General features: G+C 39.1%; 1 protein-coding gene across 1 annotated transcript in view; it reads left to right on the top strand.

Moving 5' to 3' along the window:
* Positions 1–27,897, top strand: part of ush2a (Usher syndrome 2A (autosomal recessive, mild)) — a 190,163-nt gene that overhangs the window by 50,959 nt on the left and 111,307 nt on the right. Inside the window, exons 25-37 of the mRNA XM_070906384.1 lie at positions 1,823–2,104; positions 3,996–4,171; positions 4,792–4,939; positions 10,271–10,377; positions 11,227–11,350; positions 19,344–19,474; positions 22,499–22,625; positions 23,183–23,284; positions 23,690–23,878; positions 24,486–24,616; positions 24,727–25,006; positions 25,431–25,652; positions 26,604–26,684. Coding sequence (XP_070762485.1) covers positions 1,823–2,104; positions 3,996–4,171; positions 4,792–4,939; positions 10,271–10,377; positions 11,227–11,350; positions 19,344–19,474; positions 22,499–22,625; positions 23,183–23,284; positions 23,690–23,878; positions 24,486–24,616; positions 24,727–25,006; positions 25,431–25,652; positions 26,604–26,684 — 2,100 coding nt within the window. The remainder of the gene's footprint in view (positions 1–1,822; positions 2,105–3,995; positions 4,172–4,791; positions 4,940–10,270; positions 10,378–11,226; positions 11,351–19,343; positions 19,475–22,498; positions 22,626–23,182; positions 23,285–23,689; positions 23,879–24,485; positions 24,617–24,726; positions 25,007–25,430; positions 25,653–26,603; positions 26,685–27,897) is intronic.

Here is a 27,897-nt window from a genome sequence, read left to right as displayed (position 1 = left end):
CACACACACACACACACACACACACGCACACAGAAATACGCACTGAACTGAACTGCCTTTGGTAAATCCAGAGAGCTTTGTAATGGCTCTAAGGCTCAGTGTCATACAAAGCCCTGTAACCTGGTTTCTCTCTCTGTTTGTGTCTCTTTATTTTTTTTCTCTCCTTGTTAATCTGTTTCCCTCCCAGTGTCATGCTAAGCCTTGTTACTTAGGTTTCTCTGTGCTCCCTTCCTTCATTTTCTCATCATCAGATCATTATTTAAAGAATATTGCTCTCAACTGGACTCAACTTTAATCTCAGTCCTGACCTGTACGCCTCCACCTTTTTTGATCTTGGCCAGCTCTGTCATTTTTCTTGAACTCAGCTGAGGTAGTCTCAACTAGAGACATGGTTCATTAGAGAACAGGGTTGTAAACTTAGGGTTGAATTAGAGGTGCAGATATATGAAAGTAAAAGTACCCCCCTCACATTTGTGTTTAATTTGATGTATGTGGTCATTGCTTCTGTGAAAATAAGCAGAAAGTGAAGAAGACATTGGCTGAAAGAGATACATTTTAACAGTGCATCTGCCAACACCAGTTTTAGTTTATCCTAGTTAAATGGGGGTATGTACAAGCACAGTGTTTGCCTGGTTGGCATCATTGCCTAGACCTTCTCAATTCTGATTTGCAAATGTGGAGTCTCTCTATACACAAATTCCCTTTTCTCTACGATGCCTTTGGCTTTGCTTAAATCATTTTCTGATTTAATCCTAACAGGGGCAAAGACATTGAAGACAGTTTCAATTTTGGAATTAAAAGATCATTCACAGACATCAATGGTTGCTGATGTTGCATGGAACAGATATATCAGCGAAAACACAAAAGTGATTGGTTAACACAAGGTCCATTATTTATTGTCCATTTCCCAACATTTTATATATTTGGTGGAGAAGTAGAGAGGAGTGTCAATAGTTCAGTAAAGTCAACACGGATGTTAACAGAGTATTTTGTGGCCTAAAGTTTACAGCCATTACATAAGGATTCAAATAAAGTAATGCTGTAGGAACTATTCTCTATGCACCATATTAATATTAAAGGGGAGAGAAAGGGGGAGACAGGCTTGAAAAAAACACAACTAATGTAGAGTGTAAGAGAGAGAAGGGTAAAAATAGTGTATGCAGGGTCTTTTAACAAAGGTTCCAAGTTAAACCTCTCAATATTATTTGATTTTATTTGTATTTTATACTTATAACAACATTTGGACACTCATCTATTCCATAGAGGGTCTGTAAGTCTCGTATTGTATTTTAGTGCTGCCTGCTCTGTCCTCATTCTAACCCAGCTCTGTCATTTTCCTATTAGCAAGTGGAATAGAGCGAAAGAGATTAGGACAATAGCCTGGTTTCCACCAGAGAGCTAAACTGCACCAGCCAGGACTTAGTCATTATCAGTCTGTTTTCTACTACAGGGCCAAACATTGGCCAGAGCTTTCTCATTATTTGTGGTGTTAGACTTTCCTCAAAACTATTACTGTAGTGAGAAAAATGACAAATTTTAGCATCCTGTTGCCAATAGGGATGAGTATTAAGCAGGGCTATAGTTTCTAATACACACTTGATGCTTTGATTATTTTTATCATAAACAGGCTGAATTGGCACTGGGACACTAATTCAATAAAAAGAGTTGAGCTAGCGTAAAAAAATAAAACTGGTGCAGTGTTTCCCTAACACTTCCTGGAGCCGCTATTGTAGCAATAACTGTTCAGTGAGTTCTTTCATTGTAGACATCAGTACTAATGTCTTGCTCACCCCTTTTTTTAACTATTTTGCTTTCTGTTCAGGTGTTATCACAAGGTATGCGGTCTTCCTACGTGGACCAATGGAATCACAGAACCTTTCAGGGCCTACTGTCGAGAGGAGGGTGTTCCTCAGCTCTGGTTGGCTGGATCCAAGTGTTCCCCCAGAAGCACAGCTAACCAATAGGAGCACAGTCTCACCCCCTGAGAGCAGCACCATTGTAGCAGGTCTGCAGGCGTTTTCCACCTATCAGATGAGAGTCGTGAGCATCAATATGGCAGGAAGTGTCACATCAGGGTGGACCACAGCACGCACCATGGAGGGAGGTGTGTATAGATTGTAATCATGGTTAAACGTAGCTTGCATTTTTTGTTATTCACTCATGGGGTGTATCCGAGTTCATTTAAATGATCAAGTTAAATCAATTTCACTTTAGGTAGGTAACTATGTAGGTAGTATGGCTGCGTTGATATGTTGATTCGTCTTTTTCCAACTGTGATTAAACATCAAACAAAGTCAAATGACTTCGTAGTCATCAGAGAGGGATTGTTCCCCATGGATAATACCTTCGAGTGTTGTCAAAGGATAGACTCTTTGCCAACTGGTAACCACCATGGCTGTACTGTGAGGCCAATGTGGATTCTTTTGTAAGCTGGAGTTTCTCCCATGGCCATTAGATGCTGGCTTACATAAAAATCCTGTACTACATCCATATTCCCATTCCAAAACTTACCCTTTGCATTTTAACTAAATATATTTAACTTTACACTAGAAGTTATGGCCTCTAATATAAATATGGTCAGCTGTGGTTACTCCTCGGTAGTAAGGTAGGTAGGTAAGTAAGCAGGTAAGAAGGGAAGTAGATGAATCCGAAAGATGAGGAAATGGCTGTTGTTATAATCAGAATATTAGACTTGATTGCTGTGTTGCTCAGGGTTAAAGTTTTCAGCTTATGAATGCTGTGGTGTTGCAGTCAACCTGGAGGTTGCTGACCTTTCCTCAAGCACAAAAATGCAGCGTAAGATGTGGACAAAAAAAATATAAATTATGTAATGACAGAAATCCGAGCTCTGAGTAACCACCAAAATGTAATCAAGTGATGTTTTGGAAATCTGTCCACCAGAGAACTCTGTTGATGGATGTAATAAAAAAGAAATAGTATACTAATAATATACTAATAAAAACACAGGCATTTGTCAAAAGGAATGTAGAGAAAAGGAAGTAGGGAAGGAGGGAGGAAATAAAAACCGTGTGGGGGAAGGGAACTCATTAAGGTATTTGAATTTCAAATAGATGATATGGCTCATTAGGACTAAACGATTGCCTCCAACATCACTCTGAGCTATGTGTCTGGATAACAAGCATATGATAACACCATTTTAAACGTGGAGTGTGTGTCTGTGTTTGTGCGCGTACATGTGCTATGTTAGAAAGAAAGAATATGACTGTGGTTATGTCCACCATGAATCACATTTCACAGCATATTTCACAGCTAGATGCCATCGACAGTAGAATAAAAGAATCCTTCTCTCTAATCTGTCGTGTAATAGCAGCTATCACAACCGTAGAATTACGGAATACTTAAATCCATTAAATCCACATAATAACCATTAAGTCTCTATTTTTAATGTATGTCTTAGTGTCTAAATTTGTATTTTATTTTGATTAACTTCATGTAAAAGGTTCATTTTTAATATATTAGGTGGCAGTCAAAGGAAAACTTCACCAAAGATATTAAGAAATCAACAACAGAGTTTAGGAGTCTAAACCTTTACAACTCAGAGATTAGCAACTTTTCAGGTTTTAGAGTCAGACACACATAATGTTAGAGAAGACTCACTATCTAGCACTGATTTTCCATAATCAAAAAGTGAAATTCATTGTAGAAGCAAATCTAAATAAATACTAATCTAGATGCAGCAAGTGATTCGGGGAAGTGTAACACTCAATGCTGAAGTTGAAGACAAGGCACATTGACGTGCATGGGTGTACCAATGTGGGGATTTACACAGTTTCATCTTAAAAAACGTTATCACTTGTCATGATTGAATTTTCCTTCAACAAGAGGTTGTTAAATGATCACTGTGAGTTCTTACATGAGAACTCATAAAGGATTTGTTCGTGATTAGTTAATGGTTGGTTCATCATTAAGTAATGGTTAAATGTGGCGTGTGATGTGTATATTTCATGTGCATACGTGTGTGGCCATGTGTTCAGTCCCAGAGTTGATGGCTCCTCCAGAAGTGTCGGCACTGTCACCCACCAGTCTCAAAGTTGTGTGGAGCTCTGCAGAGGGTCAAGGGATCATTGCCAGAGGACAGGTCACAGAATATCGGGTCAACTTGCTCACTGAACAGACCAACAATCCCTATGCTCCTCCGCTCGTTAGTCAGGTAAAATGCACACACACACACACACGCACTTGCATAACAAGCAAGACGACTATGAAACTTCAAAGCTTACCTACAGCCTTCACTTGAGTGAAAATTGCTCCAATGGCTAGAAGTCAAGGTAGAGAGGCTCCATATATAGGTTGGGTTTTTTTTAAGGTAAATGCTGCTGGATTAGCTCATCCTCAGTATAACCGATAGAACATAATCTCACCTGCAGCAGCTGTAAAGTTTTAGAAGCAGGGAATGAATAAATATGAAACTGACCCAAACACTTTTAACTGTCCAGACGGTTTAATGAATTGTGCTTGATGTGATTCAGCAGTATGTCAGGAACTCTAAAATCACAACACTGATAATCTTAGCAGATTATGTTTAATTAAACATGGTGGTTTGATGGTCACAATTATTACACAATTAATTGTGTGCATTATGGGTTGTCAGGCCATGTTCAGCAACTATACCGTCAGTGTTTTTACGAAGTTAAAGTAACTTAAAGTACTGAGGCCAGTGTGTAAAACTGTTTCTCTCCTCTTTTCTCCCTCAGCTTTATTCTCCCTAATCAAGAAAAAACATTAATTGTCACAATAACTTTAAATTCCCTCTTTGTCTCTCTTTTTCAGGTTTTACATAGAGTGGGACCGTCGCCACAGCCTGTTTATTTAGTGAAAGGATTGAAGCCTTACCACGTGTACAACTTCACTGTTACACTCTGCACAAAGACAGGTTGCATTACCAGTCTGCCGAGCACAGGACGGACCCTGCCAGCAGGTAAAACAAAAAGATACGCACATGGACGCAGACAAACATAAACAAATGTACATATGGTATCACAGCAGTAAGCAGCTCTATAGAAGTTTGAAAATAGGGAAATGCTGATTGTGCCAATATATTGTCGATATATGTGTACATATATAGATAATAGCAATTCAGTTACGTACTTTGTGTAGTATTGAACCATTAAAGTGGGTGGTATTCTCTTCACAACAACTGTAACACAAGGCTCTGGCATATGCACATACGTATCCAAAAGCACACAGTCAGTCATTGGGTACTTGAGTGGCGACAGCATTGGTCGCGTTAACCAGAGGGGATATTCATGGCACGCGGCAGTAAAAACAATTTACTGTTAATTACATGGAGAAAAATGTGGCATAGCACACACTTCCTGCTGGCTATGAATCACAGAAACACACACAGTTACAGAAACACACATGTCTCTCTCTCGCTCTCTCTCTCCTGTAAATTTATAACCATTATGGAAGTAGAATGAATTAGCTGTGTTTAATAACTCAGGCACAAATCTATGGGACTGAGATGAGCACTAATTGATCAGTGCAGGATGACAGACACACACAGAATTTTTATCAGTGTGTTTCTCTGTGACAGTCTGTTGCTTTCTCACTTTTTCCTTCAATCCATCCTTCACTTCTATCTCTACCTGGCGCTTCACTTACCTTCTCTTAAACACAAAATAGCACATGGCAGCAGAGGAACATGAATCACTGCAATATACATATTGCACACAGGCACGCTCACTTGACCCTTCAACTCACTTTTCCATCTGTTCACTCATGGTCTCTATTCTTGCTGCTCATTTTATGTTTTTTTATGTTCTGTTTATCCCTTTAGGTGAGTAGACAATGGGTGCACTGAGTGGTTGTGAAAAATAAATATAAATACTTGCTTAGGGATTTGAGCTTTTGAACGTACTCTAAACAGTTACATCTGTTGCGAATATTTTCATTTCATACAATTCTCAAAAAGTCCTTCCTTGTGTTGATTGTGATGAATGATACTTCATATTGTAATCGGTGGACTTTTTAAATGTATTTTTAATGGCTACATCTGTTGACACAACGACAATGTTTATTTCAAGTGATTCCAAAGACTTCTTTTGACTGTAATACAGTACAATACAATATGGCTTATTGTACCCAGTTGACTTTTCGAATGTATTTTTAACAGCCACATCTGTTGCCACCATTTTGTTTCATCCAACGGCAAAGATGTCCCTCGTTTCAACTATAAGAAATGATAATAGCATATGCCGTTTGGCAGATTTTTTTTTTATCTCATAACAATTTGCATAGCATGTGCTAATCCATTGGGTGTTGAGCTTCTGTTGTAGTGCCACACCTAATATCATCTCGAGAGTTCACAGAAAATATTTAATAATAACTTTTAGAGCATAATCCAAGATATCGGGAGGCACAAATCCCCTTAGTGTTGCATTTAAACAGTTTTCCTCTTTAAACTATCAACAGTAGCGAACAAATAAGCTGTAATTATGAGACAGAAAGAAAGTTCTGTTGCCTTCCTTTTGTTTTTTGTTTGTTTTTGTGACCATATATATAACCATTTATATGTGCTGAACTATGGCATTTGTGCAATTATATACAATTTATGTACATTTTAAGTTATTTAAGTTTCAGACAACCATATTACAAATCATACCACAGTACTTATGATTTCCTCAAACCTTAGTCCTAGTACAAAAACGTACACAATTGCTTTCCTTATTTTTTTTTATACAATCTGTATTGCTGAGGTAAAATTCTCAGAGCTGAATGTATTAAAATAAGTATGTTTATATGTAATTGCTTATGTTTTCGCCCTTTGACTCCCCATTTTTGGTAAAAATCTGAGGGAAAACTAAAAACCTCCAAAAATCTGTCCAAAAGTTCTTTTAAATTTGGTCCTAAAATTGTGTTTTACAGAAATATAATTAACATTGTGACGTCTCCTAAATGATACTCTGGTAGGAGGAAATGATCCTCTCATTAAGTGGCACTCCTGGTGAGGTGTACTTGAGCGTGGTACTGATGCGCTGATAAATCTACCACACATAAGGCTGGGCCATTAGAGCCGGCTACCATCTGCTGTAAGTCGGCAGACAGCATCTGTGAAACCACTGGAGTTACACCAAAGCACATGACTGAACATTAGCGTGCACACTGAGACAGACGTAACGACACGAGGAAAGAGCTCTCTGTCCATGTGTGTGGATGTATTTGCAATTGTTTCAATGTGTGTGTCTTTCCACAAAGTTATCGATCACGACGTAAAGTGAGTGGCTAATCAGGGGCTGATGGTGATGTTTTATGTATCCTACATCCATAAAGGCTTGTTCTACAAGATATACACACAGAGAGACATACACACATACACACTCCCACTGAAACACCACTCAACAGAACAGGAACTTTATTGATTTACGCATAATTGGCCTGAGGCCCTTCTTGAGGAGAGAAATATGCATGGCAAGGGATCGCCATGTCAATAAGTGGTGTACTTGTGTGCGTGGTGTAACTGTACGCCAAGAGCCTGTTAAGACATGTCAGTCGCTGTAAAAACAGAAAACACACACACACATGCACAATTGCTCCTGGGAGCTGGCCCATGATTTAGCAGCTTCATTACCATGTCGGCAGCTAAAATTAACCTTTCTGGTGGACTGTTAACCTTGTGTGTGGGTGTACATGTGTGCGTTTGAGCACACTCATGATAAGGCAAGTGGCTTTCGTCAAACTGAATGTGTTAAGTACATTTCAGTGAATTAACAAGCCGATACAAGAAGTGAAAACATGACACGCCGATCACCAGGGAGGAAAGCTGTCTCATATGACACAATACACACCCACAAACATGAACACACACTCTTCTGTCCTTTGAAGTCTGTCAAAGTTTGTAAGTTTTTTCCCTGATATGCAAGTGTGGTGGATAGCGGACTGGTTGTTCTATTTTTATTGGGTGATTGACTCGTGACCGATCCACGGTGCCTTCTGCCCAGTGCATGCTGGGCACTAAAGCTCACAGTAATTACAGACAGTTGCCTGTGTCCCTGATAACTGTGACTGGTACATAGTAGTGCTGCCCATTTTAAAAGATGTTGGGCTTCATGCAATAACATTTTCGTATTGTTGCCCTAAATCACTATTAGCTTTTTTTTCCTGTGACGCTTGCTCTTTCAGGTGTTAACTGCACAATGTTGTCGTGAATTGCTAGTTTCAACACTTTCAGCCAACAGAGTTTGAATTCGTGCTGTTGAAAACCAGCCCACAAAAGCATACCTTTATTACATTAGTTTATTAGGGCAACCAAAATAGTTTTTAAATATCATACAGATGTCAATGTCGTATCATTGCAGAGCTGTACCATGATAGAAATAAAGAAGGAATAATTTGACATGTAGTTAGAAGCCATAAAACTTGGGGGATGATATTCTCCTGGACATCGACTTGCAGAAAGACCCTGAGGCAGCTGGAGGAGTATAATAATAAATTATGTAATGATAGATAATAAATAGTCTAATGATCCACTTATGAACCACTCATGATATTTTGTTTGCGCCTAAATATGAATATTTAATATAAGAAAATGGGGGAATTTTCATACTTTCCGAGAAAAGATCTTTTTGCATTTGTTTTTGCTGAGGCCCATTCAATGCCACTCCCACTTTTAACTATTCACTGATCACACATAGACACAAAGGTCTAGTAGGAAGAACATGTTCCTTTTTTTACTGTTACAGTGAAAATATTCTCATTCATTTCACCATCATTATAGAATGGGAATTGGAGTAATCTGGAAAGAGAAGACAAACTATGTTTCCTTATAGTTTTAAACCAGTCCAGTCAAATCTTTCTTTGTGTAGTAAAGTACACACACTCCCTGAGTGTTAACTGATGTCCAGTGCCATCAAGGGTGACAATAGCTCTACGAGGGTGAGTGAATCAGTCATAATACCCTCAGTAACATTGCAGTCTCACAGTCAAACGTCACCCAGAGACACTCCAGTTCACTGAGGTAAGTCCAGTTTGATCAAACCTCAAAACCAGTGGAGCGTGGTCCATTTTGCCTCTGGGTTTCAATCAGAAGGCCAGGAAACCAGGCCTGCCCTCTGATTCAGTGAGAGGCTTGTGGTCAGATCATGTACAGATACTGCAAGGCTTAGTTGTTCACAAGATAAAGGTCTCCTACAAACTGTCACATGCACCTACTTCCCATTTTAGATATTCAATGCAATCCCGATTTCTCTACTGTAGTTTTGAAGCAGTCACAATTTTGCATTTTCATCTCCCTGCCTACTTTCTAACCACCTGCCCCTAGTACAAAAAAATGCACCTGCACAGACTTTGGCTAAACCAAAAAGAATTTGTTTTCTAGCACTTCACACATCAAAGAAGTGCACCACTGTTTAAAACAAGATGTGTGTGTGCATGTGTGTGCATGTGTGTGCATGTGTGTGCGTGTGTGTGTGTGTGTGTGTGTGTGTGTGTGTGTGTGTGTGTGTGTGTGGCACTGTCAATGTTCTAAATGTCACCATAGCTCAATTTCAATAGACTGGTAAGCTATCGATTGGCAGTAATTTATGGTTTGATGTGCCAAGATGAGCTGTCTAACACAAGCTGTCCACTTCCCTTTTAAGAGCTCTATTAGAACTCGCACTAAAGATGGTCCGCATGCGTGTCACTGAGAGTTAATTTACTCCTACCACAGACCATTTAGACCATTACTGAAACACACACACACACACACACACACACACATACGATGGAATGACACTTATGCACACACATCTTTCCCATCTCTACACCAGTCCATCACTTGCTATGTTTCTCTCTCCATTCTTATATATCTCCCCTCACCATATCAGCCAGCCTCCGGTTGATTTATTTATGATACATGTTGAAGCTGCGGCTCCGGTAGCTCCCAGTACGTTTAAAAGGGACATTTAATTTAACATCTAAAGTGAAAGAAGGAAATTAAATTGACCCTCTGTTAAATGAAAATGGGACTTTTTCCCGTCTAGACATGCAGTAGGTATGAGAGAAATGAGCTAAAGACGTGTTTCTACTGAAAAAAAAATCACAAAATAATAGCATTAATGTTTACAACCACAACATTAGAATGTTTTTGAGTATGTTAGGTGTGGTACATGTTCCCACATTTTAGACATATTTAATAAACAAAACACTGCGTTGTAAAAGTAAGAAGGCAGATCACAAATCCACAAATTACAAAAACATCAGGAAAGTTCTTATTTGCATTGAGTTGACTTTTGGTCTCTCATTTCATTTACTAACTTTCTTTCCTCAGCTCCAACAGGACTGTCTTCACCTCGATTACATCCAGTAAATGAAACCACTATTCAGATAGACTGGGACCCCCCAGCCCATCTCAATGGACCACACCCAGTTTATCAGGTCTGTAAGAGTATTGACTTACATACAGCATGTGTTGTATGTATGTCTATGTTTTTTGTTCCTCTCAATTTGTGTGTGTGGCAAGAAAATATTCATACCCATACACAGCCTGCAGATGTTTGTGATGGAGTCTATAGAAATGTAATTTAGCACAGTTTTAGCCATGCTAGCAGCTAGTCAGTGGTCGGTCCACCACTTATGGCCAGTCTGAAATATCTCAACAACTATGAGATGGATTGCCATGATATTCTGCACAAACATTCATGGTGCCTAGAGGATGAATCCTTTGGTGATCTTTCAGTGCCATCATCAGTTCAAAATTCCAGTTTGTCCAATACTTGGGTTTTTGACTGAATACCTGCAAAACCAGTAACATTCCCATAAGCCCCAGCTGTGTTTTGTCTTCATTGCTAATTAGCCAATGTGAGCATGCTGACATGATAAATGACGATGGTGAACATGGTCTAAACATTATACCTGCTTAATACCAGTATGTTAGCATTGTCATTGAGAGCATTTTAGCATGCTGACGTTAGCATTTATCTCAAAGCACAGCCTCATGGCTGTAGACTCTTGAATTGTTCTATTGTTGTGTCTCAATTTTACCTGAACTTGGGGATTATAGTATTTATTGTGATTTTGTAGTAACACGTGTATGATCTTCATAGAATTTCAGCATGTATTCATATACTAATTGCAATTAACCGCAATAATGGCTGCAGTTTGAATTAACAATTTGATAACCCTAAAATAAACATTTGATTATTGTTGTTGTCACAAGTACTGTTATTATTGTTATATGCTCACTACTAATATTCATATTATTATATATTATTGCAATTTTTCCAGGTGGAGAGGACAGACGTCTCTCTCTCTGACCCACAAGGTCCTGTTGTCAGAGGAACCAGATTTCCAGGAAACAGTTACTACCAGTTTCCTGGTGACACCCTTCCAGTCAACACCGACTTCACAGGTAAGAAAGCGTGTCTAGGTGCCTGTAGATGTCTGTGTGTGTATCAGAAAATGGACGGCATGTCTGTTTGCATTGCTATATATATGTGTGCACACATGCATACAGACATGCCTTTTTGTTGGTATATTTTGTGTTGTTCAGTGATGGCACTGTAGTATCTCAGTCTTCTAGTGACATTCCTTTAGAATGACTTCCCCAGTCATTTTAAAGGACAATTATCTTTCTGTTTACCAGCATCATTAGAGGGGTGAGCTGCACAGCCAAACATGTTCTGCTTCATCTGAGAACATCACCCAGTCTGACGCTCATAATTAATGACTGCTGATACTAATCAGTGGGATTTGAGCGGGCAAAGCTCTTCGATGCCACTTGAGATTACTTCACTGTCCTGCACAAACCCCATATCACCAGCTATGTCTTTCAGTGTGGACATAATGTTAAAATTGGGGTCACAGATAAAACCTGCCCAAGCCATACTAAAACTCTATGATAACATGTCAAAAATGAATTTACATCTGTGGGCGAAACAGTTTTCTAAAACTGGTGATAAATTCCTGACTTTGTGCAGATAAAAGTTTTCATCTGTAATCCTTATGTGACTGTGATCAACCGTAATTGAGTCAACAAACTCTCTGTGTTGGTCACATAATCTTGTCTATCTAAATAATCTAAAATACCCAAATGTGTTTGCCACCCTCAAAGTGGGGATCCACGTACTGTTTATTTTACATCTGAAATATTAGGAGCTTACTGCCAAAACAGTATGGCAGAGTCCAAATACTTGAAGAGAGCCGCAGGATCTGAGTGTGACCTTTTCGTGACCTTTGAGACAGGAAGGCAGGCAAGAGAGTTTAGAATCAAAAGGAGGAAGAAACGAGTTCGAGACAAAAATGGAGGAATAGGTGTGACCACTTCCGTTTGTGTTTTCAACTAGCTTTTATGATGGATTAACAACAGTTTTCATGGACACACATTTTTCACGTCACCTGAGTGGTTAATAAAAAATACATGTGTAAAGGCTCTTTGAAGGTCACATAGAAATTGAGAAAAATGAAAGGAGTGCATTTGGAGATGCAAGCCACCCTAAAAGATAAAGAAGTAATGTAAATCCAAATCACGATAATAACCCTAAAATGATCTGTTTGTTAGAATAAAAAATATGTTTGATTTGGTGACATTCCTTAGAGGTGAAAACATGTCTGTTGATTCTGTTGGGCAATAAATCAGTCATTCAACATAACAGAAAACCACATTAGTTAATTCCTTGTTTTAGACGATCACCATTTTATTTGTAACATTTAAGTAGTAGTAAAGTTGAATTACTTTTAATTTGGACAGAAACTAACAGTAATTATCAAAAAGTCTTTTATTATTTACCATTAACACTGAGATTATATAAATGATTGTGTGTTCACCTCTTCTCTAGTCTCCTTCCTCCACAAAGGATAACGTATGTGTTGCTGTGGATGTGAGTGGTCTGAATGTGTATGACTTTTTCTGGATAATAATTTATAAAGATCACAGATGAGACAGATTTTTTTTTTGTTATAATAATATCACATCTTTGACCTCCTCTTTGTCGTCGACAAACTTACTTCCATAAAATGTCATAGGTCACTCTGAGTGTTTTTATTCCAACAAACATTTGCTGAGCTGAATGGTAAGATAGTGTCTTCAGTAAAAACCCATTTCTGGTTAAATGTTAAGAAATCCCCCTTATTATTTATCTTGACTTATGGTTCCTGTTCTTGTTCATTGCTTTCTCTGAACACTCTGTTTTTTATTCCAAATCAACAAATGGTGATTTTTGGTCTTATCCATGCTCCTCCAGCACAAAGGTAAACAGATTTCTCTTAATACTGCCAGCAAATAGATGATGATTTTTGTTATTGAGGGATTCCTCTCATCTCCTCCTCTCTCCCCCTTCATAAAGGGTAATGGATCAGGCAATCACTTTCAGACCGGATCTATTCTGGACTATGAATGTGTCGGCAGTCCTCAAACCATCGCCCTTTTACAACCATCAATACTAATAGCATCATCTACAGACAATTATTCCCATCGAAGCGCATGGAACAGCGAACAAATCAAAGCCAAATTGGATTATGAATGTAATGCAGTGTAATGCCCCCTCGAGAGTCAATTGATCACAGAGGAGAGCCTCGTCAATCGTTGATGTCTTGTGGAAACCTAGTAACTCCGACAATGACAACTATAACATTTTTACATGAGTTGAATCTTCTAGTATTTTTTGATCAGTTTCATAATGCAAGACCCCATATTTCATTCAGAAAACATCACAACATTTTGATAAAGCATTGCTTGGAAATTAGGTTCTTGAGAAAACTTCACATATGAGGTTTTTGGGTTTTTTTTCCAGTGGCAGCATTGATGCTTGAGAAGATCGTGATGGGCTTTCTGTAGGAAACAGCACATCATCATTTTTCTCCATCGACATTATGCACCACTAGGAATATTAATAATTTGTTGTTTCCGTAAATTGTTCATTCAGGTTTTTAGTGCAGGCTTTCTCATTTCCTAAACATGTGAATTAAGGGCTCATCTTTGAACAGGGTCAATATCCTGTATGCTAAATCTTAGTTAAGATTAAGGTTTACCATGTAAAATCACATATTTGCCCTTTCACCTGTAATTTTATGGCCACTTTACTTAAATTATTTTGGCAAATTGGGTTGTTTTCCATGTGCAATTATTGTGATAGAAGGGGATGTTTCCATAAATGATAAGTCTACTCACTTGTGATTAAAGATGCTTCTTAATGCTGAATGAATTTGGGGTACTTGTGGTCAATATTTACCACACTGAATCTTACTTTAGATAAAACAAGATTATAACCATATGCAATCACGCTGTGATTATGAATGCCCTGTAAGTGCTTGTTTCCATAAATGCATGTTAGTCCATTCATCTTATCTGCACTGACTCTGTATCTAAAACTCTACAATGTGACTTCCTACTCTCCTTCTTCATCTTTAAATTTAGGACTAGGCATCTCAGTTAAGAGTGAAATGCATTATTCTTTGTAAAATAGTCCTTTTAAATACTGGTTCAAAACAGAGTATAGAGTCCTCTCTCCTCATCTGTAATTCTTCAATATTTGAATCTGAAATGGGCTGATTGGAATGAGGATGATGGCCTGCTCTTATTTTCTCTAATCCAGATGTATTTCTACAACCCACAGTAAATGAAGAGAGATGAAACATCACAAACATAGTTTAGAAAAAAGAAAAAATGAATGCAGGAACAAATAGACTTGGATAATTTCCAGAAACGTTTAATACAGTACATTGCTGCAGCACCACTGCAGCAACTGAGGAGGAAAGAGGGAAATGTTAAATGATACAAATTATTTTTCCTTAATTAATATGATTGATTGCCAGGCATTGACGTTGAGAGGAGAGGGGGAGAAATGTGTGAAGGGAAAGTTTGCACAGACATCATTAGTTTTTCCCCATTTAAAGATTAATCAGAAGAGGCTGGGCTCTTTAATTCTGTCATTTGTATATTTAATGGGCTGCTGCAGAATCTATGGGTGTAATTAGCTAGCTGCCGCGCTCTCATTAATACGCCAGGCTCTGATTAATGCCAGCACAGAGCTAACATGACTGGAGTTATTCAGGTTATGTTGTGTAGATGATTGCACACAACCTCCACTGTTTACTGAGACAGAGAGAGGAGAAACAATACAGTAACACGTGAAACAATACTACCTAATAAATAAGACTATGCTTAAAACTGTAAATGGATGAATATTGCAGCTTGTTAATGTTACATATTGTGGAATACAACATAAATCCTCTTTGTTCGCTTAGACAGAGAGAGAGAGAGAGAGGGGAACAGTGCATTAAGTATGAACAATAAACTCCATTTAAAACAGTCCTTAATCATTTTTAATTTACAAAAGACTCAATTTAAACAATATAATTCTCTCACTTAACAACTCTAGAGTTGATGGTGTGAGTATAATTGGTTTTATGTACTTGTAGGTCATAAAATGGATTCTTCACAGTACATTAAGTAATATATCACTCATGAAAAAAACTTTCAGATTTGGACACAACAGCACTGTGAAACAACACATGTTATGTTTACTGACAAAGGTCTCTGAAAGCATGTTTATTATGGATTATACATGTCCTGTTTTTCATCACTAGCTGTGAAGCCTAAGAATGGTGATGTTGTTTGGTCAGTATGTTGTTCAGTCAGTCAATCTTTGCCCCAGAGCAGGATGACTCTAATGGCCATGGCCAATGAAATGTGGTGTGGATATTCATGGTCCCTGGCCAAAATTTCCGCTGCTGCACAAGAAATATCTAACGTAATGAGCACATTGTGATCACATTTATGCTCCCCTGAGGATGGTCCTATAATCTATTCGATTGTTGAACACATTTGTCCTCCCATGGGGACTCACACTTGATTTCAATCGCCCAGTGGAGTTCCTTCGGTGCAATTTCAGGCACTTCTGCTCTTTCCACTACTGATCAGCAGCAGAGAAAAGCAGCATTGTTGGTATGATTACGTCATTTTGGCATTGTAGGGCGTAATGAGCGTTGCCTCCATGTTCCACTAGCAAGGCTCAAGACTTTTATTATTGTTTACTGAATTTTCTTTTTAGCAATGAAAAGTGAACCCTAGTAATTTTGGAAAATATTATACCAGTATTATACCAGGGAAAACAACTTTGAAAACAATGGATGTTTTAAAATAAGTTAATTATATAGGAAATCAAATTTAAATATAATTAATTGACTAGGTTGTCTTTACTTCTTTACAATCAGGTATTTGTCAACTTTTTAACATTTATTTTAACATTTACTGTTGTCATGTGTAGTACTTGAGCATGTATGTTTCTGTGAGGCTTTGGCGTGCACTCTCAGGCACACAAGTGCATGCTAGTGTTTGTGTGTGTGCATGTGTGTGCTTGCATGTACTCTGCATGTGTAACAGAGACACCTGTCATGATGTGTGCTCAGGTTTGTCTGTTGATGGCTCCAAAGTGGTTGTCAGTGTGAAGTGGCACAAGTCCTGTGGGGAAATCTGAAGGAAGTAATGCTGAGCACGAGAAGTGTCACTTAGATGCTGTTTATTTGGACCAAACACCTTGGCCAAGCATGTGTTGACAGCCTGTCCCTCCCTATTGCACAGACCCATACAAACATACTGTACATTATATCCAAACACCAACAGTTGTCTATTGTTACCTTACATGCATCTCTCTAAGTTATTATAACAACATACTGTATAGGATACAAAATGCTAAATTCTCTGTAAAACTAAGACCAGTACAGGACATGCTTTATACATGCATATATACAGATACATTAATAATCACATTGACCTCTCTGCCTTTGCAAATAAGGTCAGAAGAACTATTTCAACTATCCTTAACACCATTTATTACTGTTTGGCAACTGTGGGTCTTGGATTGGACCTTTTGAATAATTCATCCAAAGTGGTTTCCCTCTAAACACAGCATGACATGAGTAAATTCACATTCTGGAGTACTGGGTCCATCTGAAGACAGTGGAAAGAAGCACAATGCATTGCAGCAAGTATATGAAGATATACCAGGATATAATGCATCATCATTCTGTATTTAATGTCTCTGACCATTGCGCACAGCTGTCTTGTCATAGTCATGCTGCTTCTCTACTGTCAAATCCTATGAGTGTGTGCCTGTCCCCTGTGTACAAGACTAGTTTGTGTGTATGTATGTATGTGTGATAGAATATGTACCTTCCAATGTTCACATCCACTATAGAAAGCACAGTTTGATGTTATCTGCAGTCTGTTTTTCAATGGATAACTGTTTGCACCAGAGTTAGAATGGTAAAAAAAGAGGGAGGAAAGTAGGAGCAGAGTTGGGAGTGAAAAGAGATGAAAAGAAAATGCAAGGAGAGAAAACATTCAGATGAGGCAATAGGTGGAGAAACGGAGAATGGAAAGGTCAAGAAAAAGAAGAGGAAGGTTAAAAGCGTAGGGAAGAAAGAAAGGAAGGTATGAGAGATCAGGAGCATGACACAGAGGGAAGGTTAAAGGTGGATAATGTAATGTCAGGTATCTGTCATGACTTCACTCATCTCTGTGGTGACAAGGTCATGAATGTAAATGACAGACGCCTGCTTGATGTACAGAATACAAGTCCAATGTAAAGAACATCTTTGTCTTGTCTTAGCTGTATACTACTGCTACAGTTATTAAATATAAAAATGTGTGGCTTGACATCCTTGTATTTCAAAGTATTTAAAACTTCTTCTTTTTTTCCCTTTTTTATTAGCTCAGTGTGAAATTTGACTTTTATGGGAAAATGGAGTGAAATGTTTTCGCTAATCTGATAGATGTAAAGAAGCTAACACCAACATTTAGGCCTATTTGGGAACTGTGGAGGCTTTTGGCTTTTTCCTGTGGATATCAATTACATACTATATCTTGTAATTTCCTGATGGTTAAAATGCTGTCTGGATCAATGAGTTAAATTGCAGAGGAGAACAGTGATTATTTCATTCCCCATCTCTCCTTGTAATGTTAATCGCGTCCAAATGGGGCTTTAGACCCTGATATGGACATGTATGATGCGTATACATTGAAATTGTCTTCCTTACTATTAGTTAGGAAGAGTCCACATCTCCATCACCACTTCTTACAAAGAGTTTAAGAGGGGGAAAAAATGGAACATATTTTTTCTGACACCTAAATATGTACTCTGACCCATGTAACTACTGCGAGGGATGTTGCTGCTTATAGATCTACAGGATGTATATCAAGAAGGGTTGACTGGATCCCCTCAAAATTGTAAAATTGTAATTGAGCATATACAAACTTGTAAAGCCATCTGAGATAAATTTGAGATTTTTGGCTATATAAATAAGAATGACTTGAATTGACTTGACGTGGGCAAGTCACCATCTGTCATATATATATATATATATATATAATATATACAGCTAGCGTAACAATAGATCAGTTACAAATAGACCCAAGGTAACAACATTGAAAAGGGATTTTTCATTCAAAATAGTGTGAAAACTGGGAACTGAAATGGCTAATCTGTATTCATTTTGAGGCCATGTAACTGTTTGACTTCTCTCCATGTTAAGTGAATTCACACACTAATTATTTTGCCAACACCAGCTTCTGATGAACCCTGGACTGCCTCCATTCAACTCCTCAGATCTTCCCACACTTCTGCTCCCTTCAGAGACAGACAGAGACGAGGAAACGCACACATACTCACAGACCCACACATAAAATCGTATGCTGTGTCGCTATGTGGATCTGGTAGTGGATTAAGATCCAATCTCTGATCCATAGTAACAAGACAAGACAGCACGCTGGATGAATTCTGCGGTGTGTGTGTGTGTGTGTGTGTTTGTGTGTGTGTGTGTTAGAAGTCCTGCTGGTCTAAGAACCCACAAGTTTCCCACATTGCTGAAGGTTTGATTCGCAGTATGCATTAACAAACGAAGCACCCCACCATTTGCAACAGAGGCAGGACCGCTGTGTTGCAATGCTACAGCAGATGCAACTATTTGGTCTGTTACTGCCCTGCTGAAAGATTAAATTATATTCCTCACATCAGATGTACATTCAGAAAGTCTGGAGGGAGAAGGAAAAAGGTTACATATATTATATTTGTGTTGATGTCTGTCAAAAATCTCAAATGGGAAGGTTTAACACTGGGACACTACAGGTCCCTAATTGAGTTACGCCCTGATAACAGCTCCCATGACTAAACCCCCAGTGGGTCCGGCAGAGTTTAAAAGGTTTAAGTGCTATTTTAAGTCTTAAAAGGGACATATTTACGTGGTTCCTCAGTTTCATTATATTGTATATGAATTGACATGATAACATTTGACATAATTAAATCTTTTGCTCTCTCTCTCTCTCTCTCTCTCACACTCACTCACACACACACACACACACACACACACACACACACACACACACACACACACACGCTACCTGTCAGGTGTTGAGTTGAGTTTCAAGACTCGGTCCCCAGATGGCCTGCTGCTCTGCGCCTTCTCTCCAGGAAATCAGGAAGAGTTCCTGGCTATTCAGATCAAAAATGGACACCCTTACTTTTTGTTTGACCCACAGGTATGTAAAAACAAATGTTTACACTTTTTAAGAAAATGTACAGATAATTCAAAACTGATGCATAATAATATAAATCAATCATATGGCTTAGTCAGGTGTCATCTCTGTGTGTTTTGCAAAGGTGCAACAAAGCTAACGGGAAGATGTCAACATCAACCAAAGTTAGCATTTATTTTTTAAAAGTAGGAGAAATTAATTACATTTTTACCTTTTAATTTAGTTTGAGTTTTACTCTTCATATTTTTTGTCGAGGGACTTGCAAATTGTATCTGCTATTCCAAAGCATCTCTATCTACCATTAAACAAACACACCTGTAATTAGCAGCGAGTGTACTTTTGTTTACAGCACCATATTTGACAGAAGAACATGCCCAAATTGTGTTGTGCTGTCCCAAGTGACCATTTAATCTAATATTGGTTTTACCATTTCATGAATAGTTTTCATCCACATTCCCTCATTTGTTTTTGTCTTTTACTTTATTTTTTCATTCTGCTCACTTTACTTACTTGCTCACCTTCACCTGTCTTTTTCTCTTTTTCTTCTGATCCACCTCTTTCTCTCTGTCTTTCTCTTTTTTTCTTCCCCGATCTCTCTCTCGCTCTCTCTTTCTCTCTGACTCTCTCCCAGTTTCTCTATCACTTGCTCTCATCTAAGAAATGTGATCTGTAGCCCCTCATTGGTTTCTGTCAGGGAGACAGGGAGAGGGGAAAAAACTTTGAAAGTGTGTCAACGTTTGAATTGGACTGCAATTAACTCATTCCCTGCAGTCACCACGCGTGAATACCAATTGCAAGCTAATTAAGCTTTGCACCCTTGCACACGCGCACACACACACACACAGCCCTGCTTCCCTTATCCGTCCATACAGACACATGTAGAGGGGTTAAAGAGTCAACGACTTCAATGATGAAAGTGATAATGGGAGATGATTACACACACTTCCATGAGGCCACCAACTAATTACACACTCAAACAAACACACACACACACTTACACTTTCCCTCCTCATCACTATCACTATCCAATACTTGTTATCAAAAAGACTTCATCAAAATGTAACCATGGGATGCATCTGTGTGTGCAGAGGGGTGTATTTAACTGTTAGATCCTTGTTGACTTGTTAATATGTGTGTCTGTGGTTATGTGTTCTGCTTGATGTGCGATGGAGTGTATGTGTGTCTTCTCCAACTGGGTTGATTCCTTTGTTTAGGCTAGTTTGGGGTAATTAACAGTGGGAGTGGTGTCACGGCTTATTAGTGTTCCCCTAGATACATATAGCTGGGCCCATTACTTCTCCCTATTAGCCTGTTGAGCTAGCCTAATGGGATTACTAGTGCAGGGGGGGTAATTTAGCATGACACAGGAAAGTGATATGCTCATAAATATGTGCACATGTGAGCTGCCACACACACACACACACACACACATAAAGTACATCGAAGCACATGAGCACTCAAAAACATTTCCTTTCACATGTAGAAGAGATGGACCAAAGCATTGGAGTTAACTTACTGTCACACACACAGATACAGTTTACTCTATTGATGCAGGTGAGTAGTGTTTTATGGACCACTTGCTACCTTCATATACAGAGGTATATGTAGCTACTGCTAACTACAGTGTCTGCCACAGGCTGTAATACTATAATACACATGTACCACGCATAACAGACTCTAACAGAAACTAGTTTGTCACTGTCTGTTAAATGCATGGTTGAAGTGTTTAGTGTTAGTTTATTGTGGAATGAAGGTCAAGATCATTATAAAAAGATTTTTCATTTATGTCCACTGATGAGGACCTGGACTAAGACTGAAATATGTTATATTGAAATACCATTACAAGAATGCAGAAAACAGAAATCAGGTGGAAGACACAGCCTCAGTGGAGACAGTGAGAGAGAAGGAAACAGAGATCTGAATGTCATCTGATGTAGGAGTGACAAACCACTTTGTGTAGCAATTGCCTTCATACACACAAATGCACAAGCACACACACACCTTCTTAAACATATGCATTTTTGTTCATTCTGTCTGCCTCTTACATGTATACAGGATATGTTCACACACACATAGATATGCTCACATTCTGTAACGGGCTGCCAAATATAACCGGGAAAGCCACATGGGCAGCACTTTGGATAAGTGCTATTTATTTGGTGTGTGTGTGTCTCATACAACAGTGGACACACACTTTAGTCGAGTGCAGGCTACAGGGACGACACCACCATCATCAGTGGGTCTTTGCTAATGTGAAGGCACCTCAGCAGTAGTTTCTGGGAGAGTTGAGTGTTAGTTGCATCCACTGCCGGTATCTCCCAGGCAAGGAGGGATTCATTCGGGTGTGTTTGTGTGTACGTGTAAAAGAGAGAGAGAGAGAGAGAAAGCAGAAGAGAGACTCCTCCCATGTTGTCTTGTTAAGTAGAGCTGTCTAGCAATGGTAGTAAAGATGTCGGAGGCTGATATACTCTGGCATTCATACATTTATTGATCTCATCATTAAATCTTCATCACTGTGTGTGTGTGTGTGTCTGTGTGGATATATGTTGTCAGTGTGTTTGTGTGAGTGTTACTCTTGTTTTACTACATTACTCTCTGCCTACTTGCTAAAAGCTGATCACAACAATGATGTCATACTTAATAGGTAGCAAAAAGCCCTGTAACAACACTTTGATGATTATATGTGCATGTTCGTGTCCTTTTTGATGGTGGTGTGTGTACGATGTGTGTCATCGATCCTTAATGTCTAACCTTGTTCGCACAACAGGGGGATAGAGAGGCGATAATTTAAAATGTTACAAAGTAAGCATGTTAAAGTATTTCTGATTCTGATTCTGATGTTTGATTGCACTGGGATTTGAAAAGTGGTCTCTTTTGAGCCAGAGGTCACGGATTTACTTTAGCCATTACTGCAAGACACATATATGCAAGACCTGGTCAGAGTTAGGATACAAATATAAGTCAATAAATGTATATGTGTTTAAATTCTTGCCGCTTTTGTGGGTTTGTGTGTGTTTGTGTGTGTAGGGCTCAGTGGTGGCTGTGAGTGTACAGGGTGATGGAGGGCGCCGCTACAATGATGGACAATGGCACAGCATCATAGCAACAAGGCGAGGGGCCGTGGGAACAATCGTTGTAAACAATCAATACAGAGGTAACTCTTCTCATATTCATACTGACCACTGTGCGTATCTGCTCGGTGTGTGAGTGTAAATGCCAGTGTATTTATACTTGTCTATGCATGCGAGGATGTTCACATGTTCTTGGATGTGAGTAGTGGGAGACTGACTATGTGTGTGTATGTGTATTTCTGTGTATGGAAATACCCCAGCTCCACATGCAGGTATTAGCCAGGTTAATCCCAGCTACTCTGTGTCTGATGAGAAAAAAAAACTGCCTCACACACACGCAGAAACACAGTTACGTTGTTCTCAAAAATCTTATTCATTGTCTTTCTTTCTGGGTAAATCTGGACAGAAACTGCATGAGCATAACCCGTCTCTGAACTAGTCTCACACCTCTGCTCTCTCTCTCTTTTTGTTTACCCCCTCTCTCTTATATTGTCCTTCCCTTTATTCTAATGTTTCCCACACTTTTTTGTTCCATAAATGCTGATTTCATATGTTCTCTTACCCTCCCTTCATGCCACACTTATGCTTTGCCCCACCACATTTATATGAAACACCACCATCCTACCTCCGCCACCACCAGGAAGTGCGTCAGCCTCCAGCGGCAGCACCATTATTGGCGAGAACACGGGGGTTTTCATTGGAGGGCTGCCGGAAGACTTTACTTTGCTAAGAGAGGATTCAGGTAAGTCCATCGTCACCCACTCTCTTTTAATTATTATTATGTGTTATTGTTTATAATTACATTTAAATGATTGTGATACATTTTGGCTTGGTTATTTAATTTCATTTTATATACTTTATTGATTCTCCAAGGAGGAAATGATATTTGCCAAAATTCTCTCCACTCTTTTCCAGGATTACATAGGAGTTTTCTATCCTCCCTAAGTATAGTTTAGGGAGGGATATAAACCTTTTAAATTGTCCTGGTTGAGGTGCATCCTCACTACAACCAGACCAACTTACTGCCTTCAAAAAAAGATTGTCACCATTCTCATATGTTATGATAAGCACTGGATGGCAGTTGCCACTGGGCAGTTTGGAAGCATGGGGTGACAGTGGTGGTATATATTCTTGTCTGTCTCACCAGGTGATGCCCGGCTAGTGCGACAGGGTTTCTCTGGTTGCCTCAGAGATGTGAGTTTTAAGGTGACTGACAGCCCCTCAGAGAAATGGAAATCTCTGGACTGGGCAAAAGCCACTAAGAAGGTGGCAGTGTATGAAAGCTGGGAAGGATGCCCCATTCAAACTGTGGATGGAGCCCATTTTCTGGGTCACGGTAGGATCTTATTGATTGTTGTTGATAATATAAATGGTTATGATGATTTTTTGTTAAATGTACTCCCTTGTTTCACAAGAACAATGTACACTGACATTACTACATGTTACAGAGATTTATGCCCATTTAGGGTGAAACAATGAAGTGTACATGGTAGCACAATAGTTCATAATGAGATCTAGAAACACGACATGCAACAGGGTATTAGCATTGCAGAGAAATAATTTTCTTTCATGAGCAAGCTGTGTTCAGATACTTCAAGTGGATTTTTAGTGTCCCTAATACACTGCCAACACTGTATATCTTAATAAGATGCTTGCTGCTGATGTTGGTGGTAATGAGGTTGTTGTTTCATGTTGATAAATATGATGATGATAAGTTAATTGGTCTCAGTGTGAAAGATCAGGTTCATCAGTGTACATTTCATCCATTATTGATTTGTAAAAGGGCCTACTCATCCAATCTTTTATTTGTCTGTCACTTTTGAATATATGACAAACATTTTAACCTTAAACATGTCACACATTTTAAGTGTGACTCAAACTTTATTTTCAGAAAGAAAAGGGTACATGGCATGTTGTTGGTAATTATATCCTCCTTGTTTCAGGTTACTTGGAGATGGGTAGAGATGTATTCAGTGGAGGACAGGACTTTGACATTTCTATGGATTTCAGAACAGACCAGCTCAATGCACTTTTGCTCTTTACATACAACACACAAACTGAAGACTACATGCTGGTAAGGAGCACAGACAAATTTCAAATAATTGTTTAATTATTGAAAATACACAAATAATACATGACAAAGAATTAGCTTTTAATATTTTGTTAATTGGTGTGTATCTTTAGGTGGAGCTGGAAGCCGGTCTTATGTCCTTCGTTCTCGCCTCTGAAGGTCATGTGACTGAACTCAGCATGTGGGTGGGGCTTAGTTACTGTGATGGAGACTGGAAACAGCTTTCATTGGCAAAACGTGGCTTGCTTATCTCTGCTGCAGTCGATGACTGGGCAGAGGACACAATGGGAGTGGGCGGGGCAGTGAGGCTGAGAGTTGATTCGCCATTATACTTGGGGGGCGTGCCCACGGAGCTCATACATCCTGCTCTGGACCGCCAAAGTCACAAACACGGTGAGATATACAGTATGTACGCACAGAAATAGCATTAGCTTGTGATTGGTACAGTATACAATACACAGGCAGGGCAGCTAAACTTTTGGTTTCCTTGACATCATAAACAGTTTTATGCAGCTGGTCTAACATGGCATTTACTTGTTTTTTGGTTTTCATCAATGGAGTTAAACAAGTGAGAGTATAGGTACTTGCAGGTCATGTTTGCTTCGACTGTAACTCCTCTATCTGGCCAGGGCAGCATTAAATGAACCAACCAGGAGGATGCTTATGATGCTTATTTAAACTATTTAGACAAGCATCTCACAAAGTTTTCAGAAAGATGTACTCTTCTCACATTCTCCTCCTCTTCTCTGTTGTCTCCTCTTTTTCTCTCAATCTCCTTTTCTTTTTTCTTTCCTTCTACTCTCTTTCTCTTTCACAGGCCTAGGAGGTTGCATAAGGGGTCTTACCATACGAAGTGATGAAACAAACCCTCCAGTCAGTGAAAGTGTTAATCTCTCTGTTGCCCGACGTTCTGTCAGAGTCTACTTAGACGGCTGTCCCACCAGTGAAAGCCGGTACAACTGCAGAGGAAACGATTCAGTGTTGGTGTATAGTGGGAGGAAGACACAAGCCACGGATTACAGTCTACAGCCTTTCACTGGTAACGATGCACAGTATACACATACATAACTGCACTAATACAGAGACACCTCTGGCACACTAGACCCTCCTCAGACATCAAACAAACAATACAAAGAACATGGCATTGATGCTCTAGTCTCTGTCGCAACAGCCAGTTTAAAAAAACGGCATTCAATCAAAGGAGCACACAAGTCCATTTCCAATCAGCAATCAAGCTTATTACTAAAGGGAAATTATAAATAATTATAAGAATTATAAAAGTATAGTATTTACCAGTAGGAGAAGGATGTGCTTTCTTTTTTTCTTTTCAGATGAGTTTGTATTCCTCAGCTCCTGGCAATAATGTGTGCATCAGACTTATCTGATTTAAGGTCATACTGGGGATATTACTTTGCTCCAACATTTTTTGACAGACATAGAGGTGACTACGAGCTAACAATCCAAGAAATCCCGTTTTATTTATATATATTAGGGCAGGGCAGTTGATCAAAAAGTAACCTAACCAACATTATGGCTCTCTCACTGATCAAATTTAAGTCATATCAATATGTTCAATAAATGAATTCCTTCAAACAGGCTGCCACCTTCCCCTTAAGTGCAACAGAGAATCTCTGTTGGAGTGAAATAACAGAAGCCATGAAAGTCATTCAGATCTAGTGGTACTGTTATTTATTTTGATTTTAATTCTCATAATCCATGATTTTCAGTTTATTGTTCAGTACAAACTGTGGGGATGGAGAATCTTGTGCACAGGTGTATTTAATCGACTATTGTTTATTAATCATCACAGAGGTAAATGTGACAATCGCGGTATTGTTTTTTTTGGTGTTACAGACATGTGATGCATCTCTTTTGTTCAGATTTTTCAAATATATTTTCTTTTAATGTAAGAAATCTGTATCTCCCCTGTTCCATGTGCATCCCAAACCCCTCCTCCAATCTGCAAACACACACAAACATACCTTTCAAGAGTACTTGTACAGATTTGTGGCCTTGGCTGCTGGAGGTTGGGCAACAGGACCTTGGCAGAGAGGACGCAGCCGAAGCAAAGGTAAAATACATACTGATACGTTCTAAAAGTATGAGAGAGTGACAAGGCTCTTTAGTATTCCCAAGCCTCAGGTTTTAGCATGCTGTGTGTTTGTGTTCCTCTTTACATGTTATATATGTTTGTTCAATGTACTGTGTAATCTTAGCATTTAATTTACAAAGTCACTATCAAAATGTACGATTTTGTCCAGATTGACTGAAACATGTTTTACTCTGATGCATTTTGGCACGGTCGACAAGGCGTAAATATTCCCTCAGGTTGACTTTGTTCTATAGTGTTCCTCTTTGTTCTAAAGAGATTTTGGATGTAAAATCACTGCTATGTCGTACAGTATGTGAGACTTATCCAAAGCCAGTGATATTACATGTGCCAGACGGTATGAGAGATTGATAAGGCCTCTATAAAGGGCATCCCAGTAAAAGGCTGTTAACCCAGAATGGCCTGTGTGGTCCCTTGTGTAATATAAAGCTGCTCGTTAGTAGTGAACGATACACTGGTAGGTCTCAGTATACCACGCTATGACCAGAGAGGAATGAAGGAAAGGGAGGGAGGAAGTGCTAAAAACATTAAGAACTGAGGGAAAAGGAGGAGGATGGAGGACACGGACTGAGAGGAAAGGTGGGAGGAAGTAAAAAAGAGTCAAAAAAAGGAAAGATGCAAGGTGAGCGGGTAATGAAAGAAAGAAGAAAAGGATAGACAAAAAGACGCATGAATAGACGTAAGAATAGCTGAAGTGAAGAAAGATGGTGAGAAAATTGTAAGGTAAAAAGGAGTTAATGACTGACAGAAGAAAAACAAAAAAGGTCGCAGGAGATAGAGCATGAAGCAGCTCCTCAACGGTGCACTATTTTATGACTTAATACACTGTAAATTCCTGTGCAAAACCAAGCACAGCCGGCTGGAATGAATGAGCGAGATTAAGGAGATGAAAGATAGACAGAATGTAAATTTATAGCTTACAAGCTGTTTATAAATGCTGTTTGCTACACAAAAGTATGTCTGCCAGGCTGCATCTTTGACTGTTTTAAGAGTTTGCACAGACAGCCAGTCATCTCTGTCCAGGATAAGAGAGGGAGGGGCCGGGTGCGAAGTTGGATGGAAGGATGGATGGAGGCAGAAAATGAAGGTGGTTGTGAGGCGGTTAGAGAGAGAGAGGAAGGGAGGGAGGGGGCAGAGGAGCTGGACCATCCTGAACTACTGAGGGTGTTAGAGA

This window comes from Enoplosus armatus, chromosome 1, assembly GCF_043641665.1.
Source record: "Enoplosus armatus isolate fEnoArm2 chromosome 1, fEnoArm2.hap1, whole genome shotgun sequence".
Taxonomy (NCBI): Eukaryota; Metazoa; Chordata; class Actinopteri; order Centrarchiformes; family Enoplosidae; genus Enoplosus; species Enoplosus armatus.
This window is presented reverse-complemented; position numbering and strand designations above follow the sequence as displayed.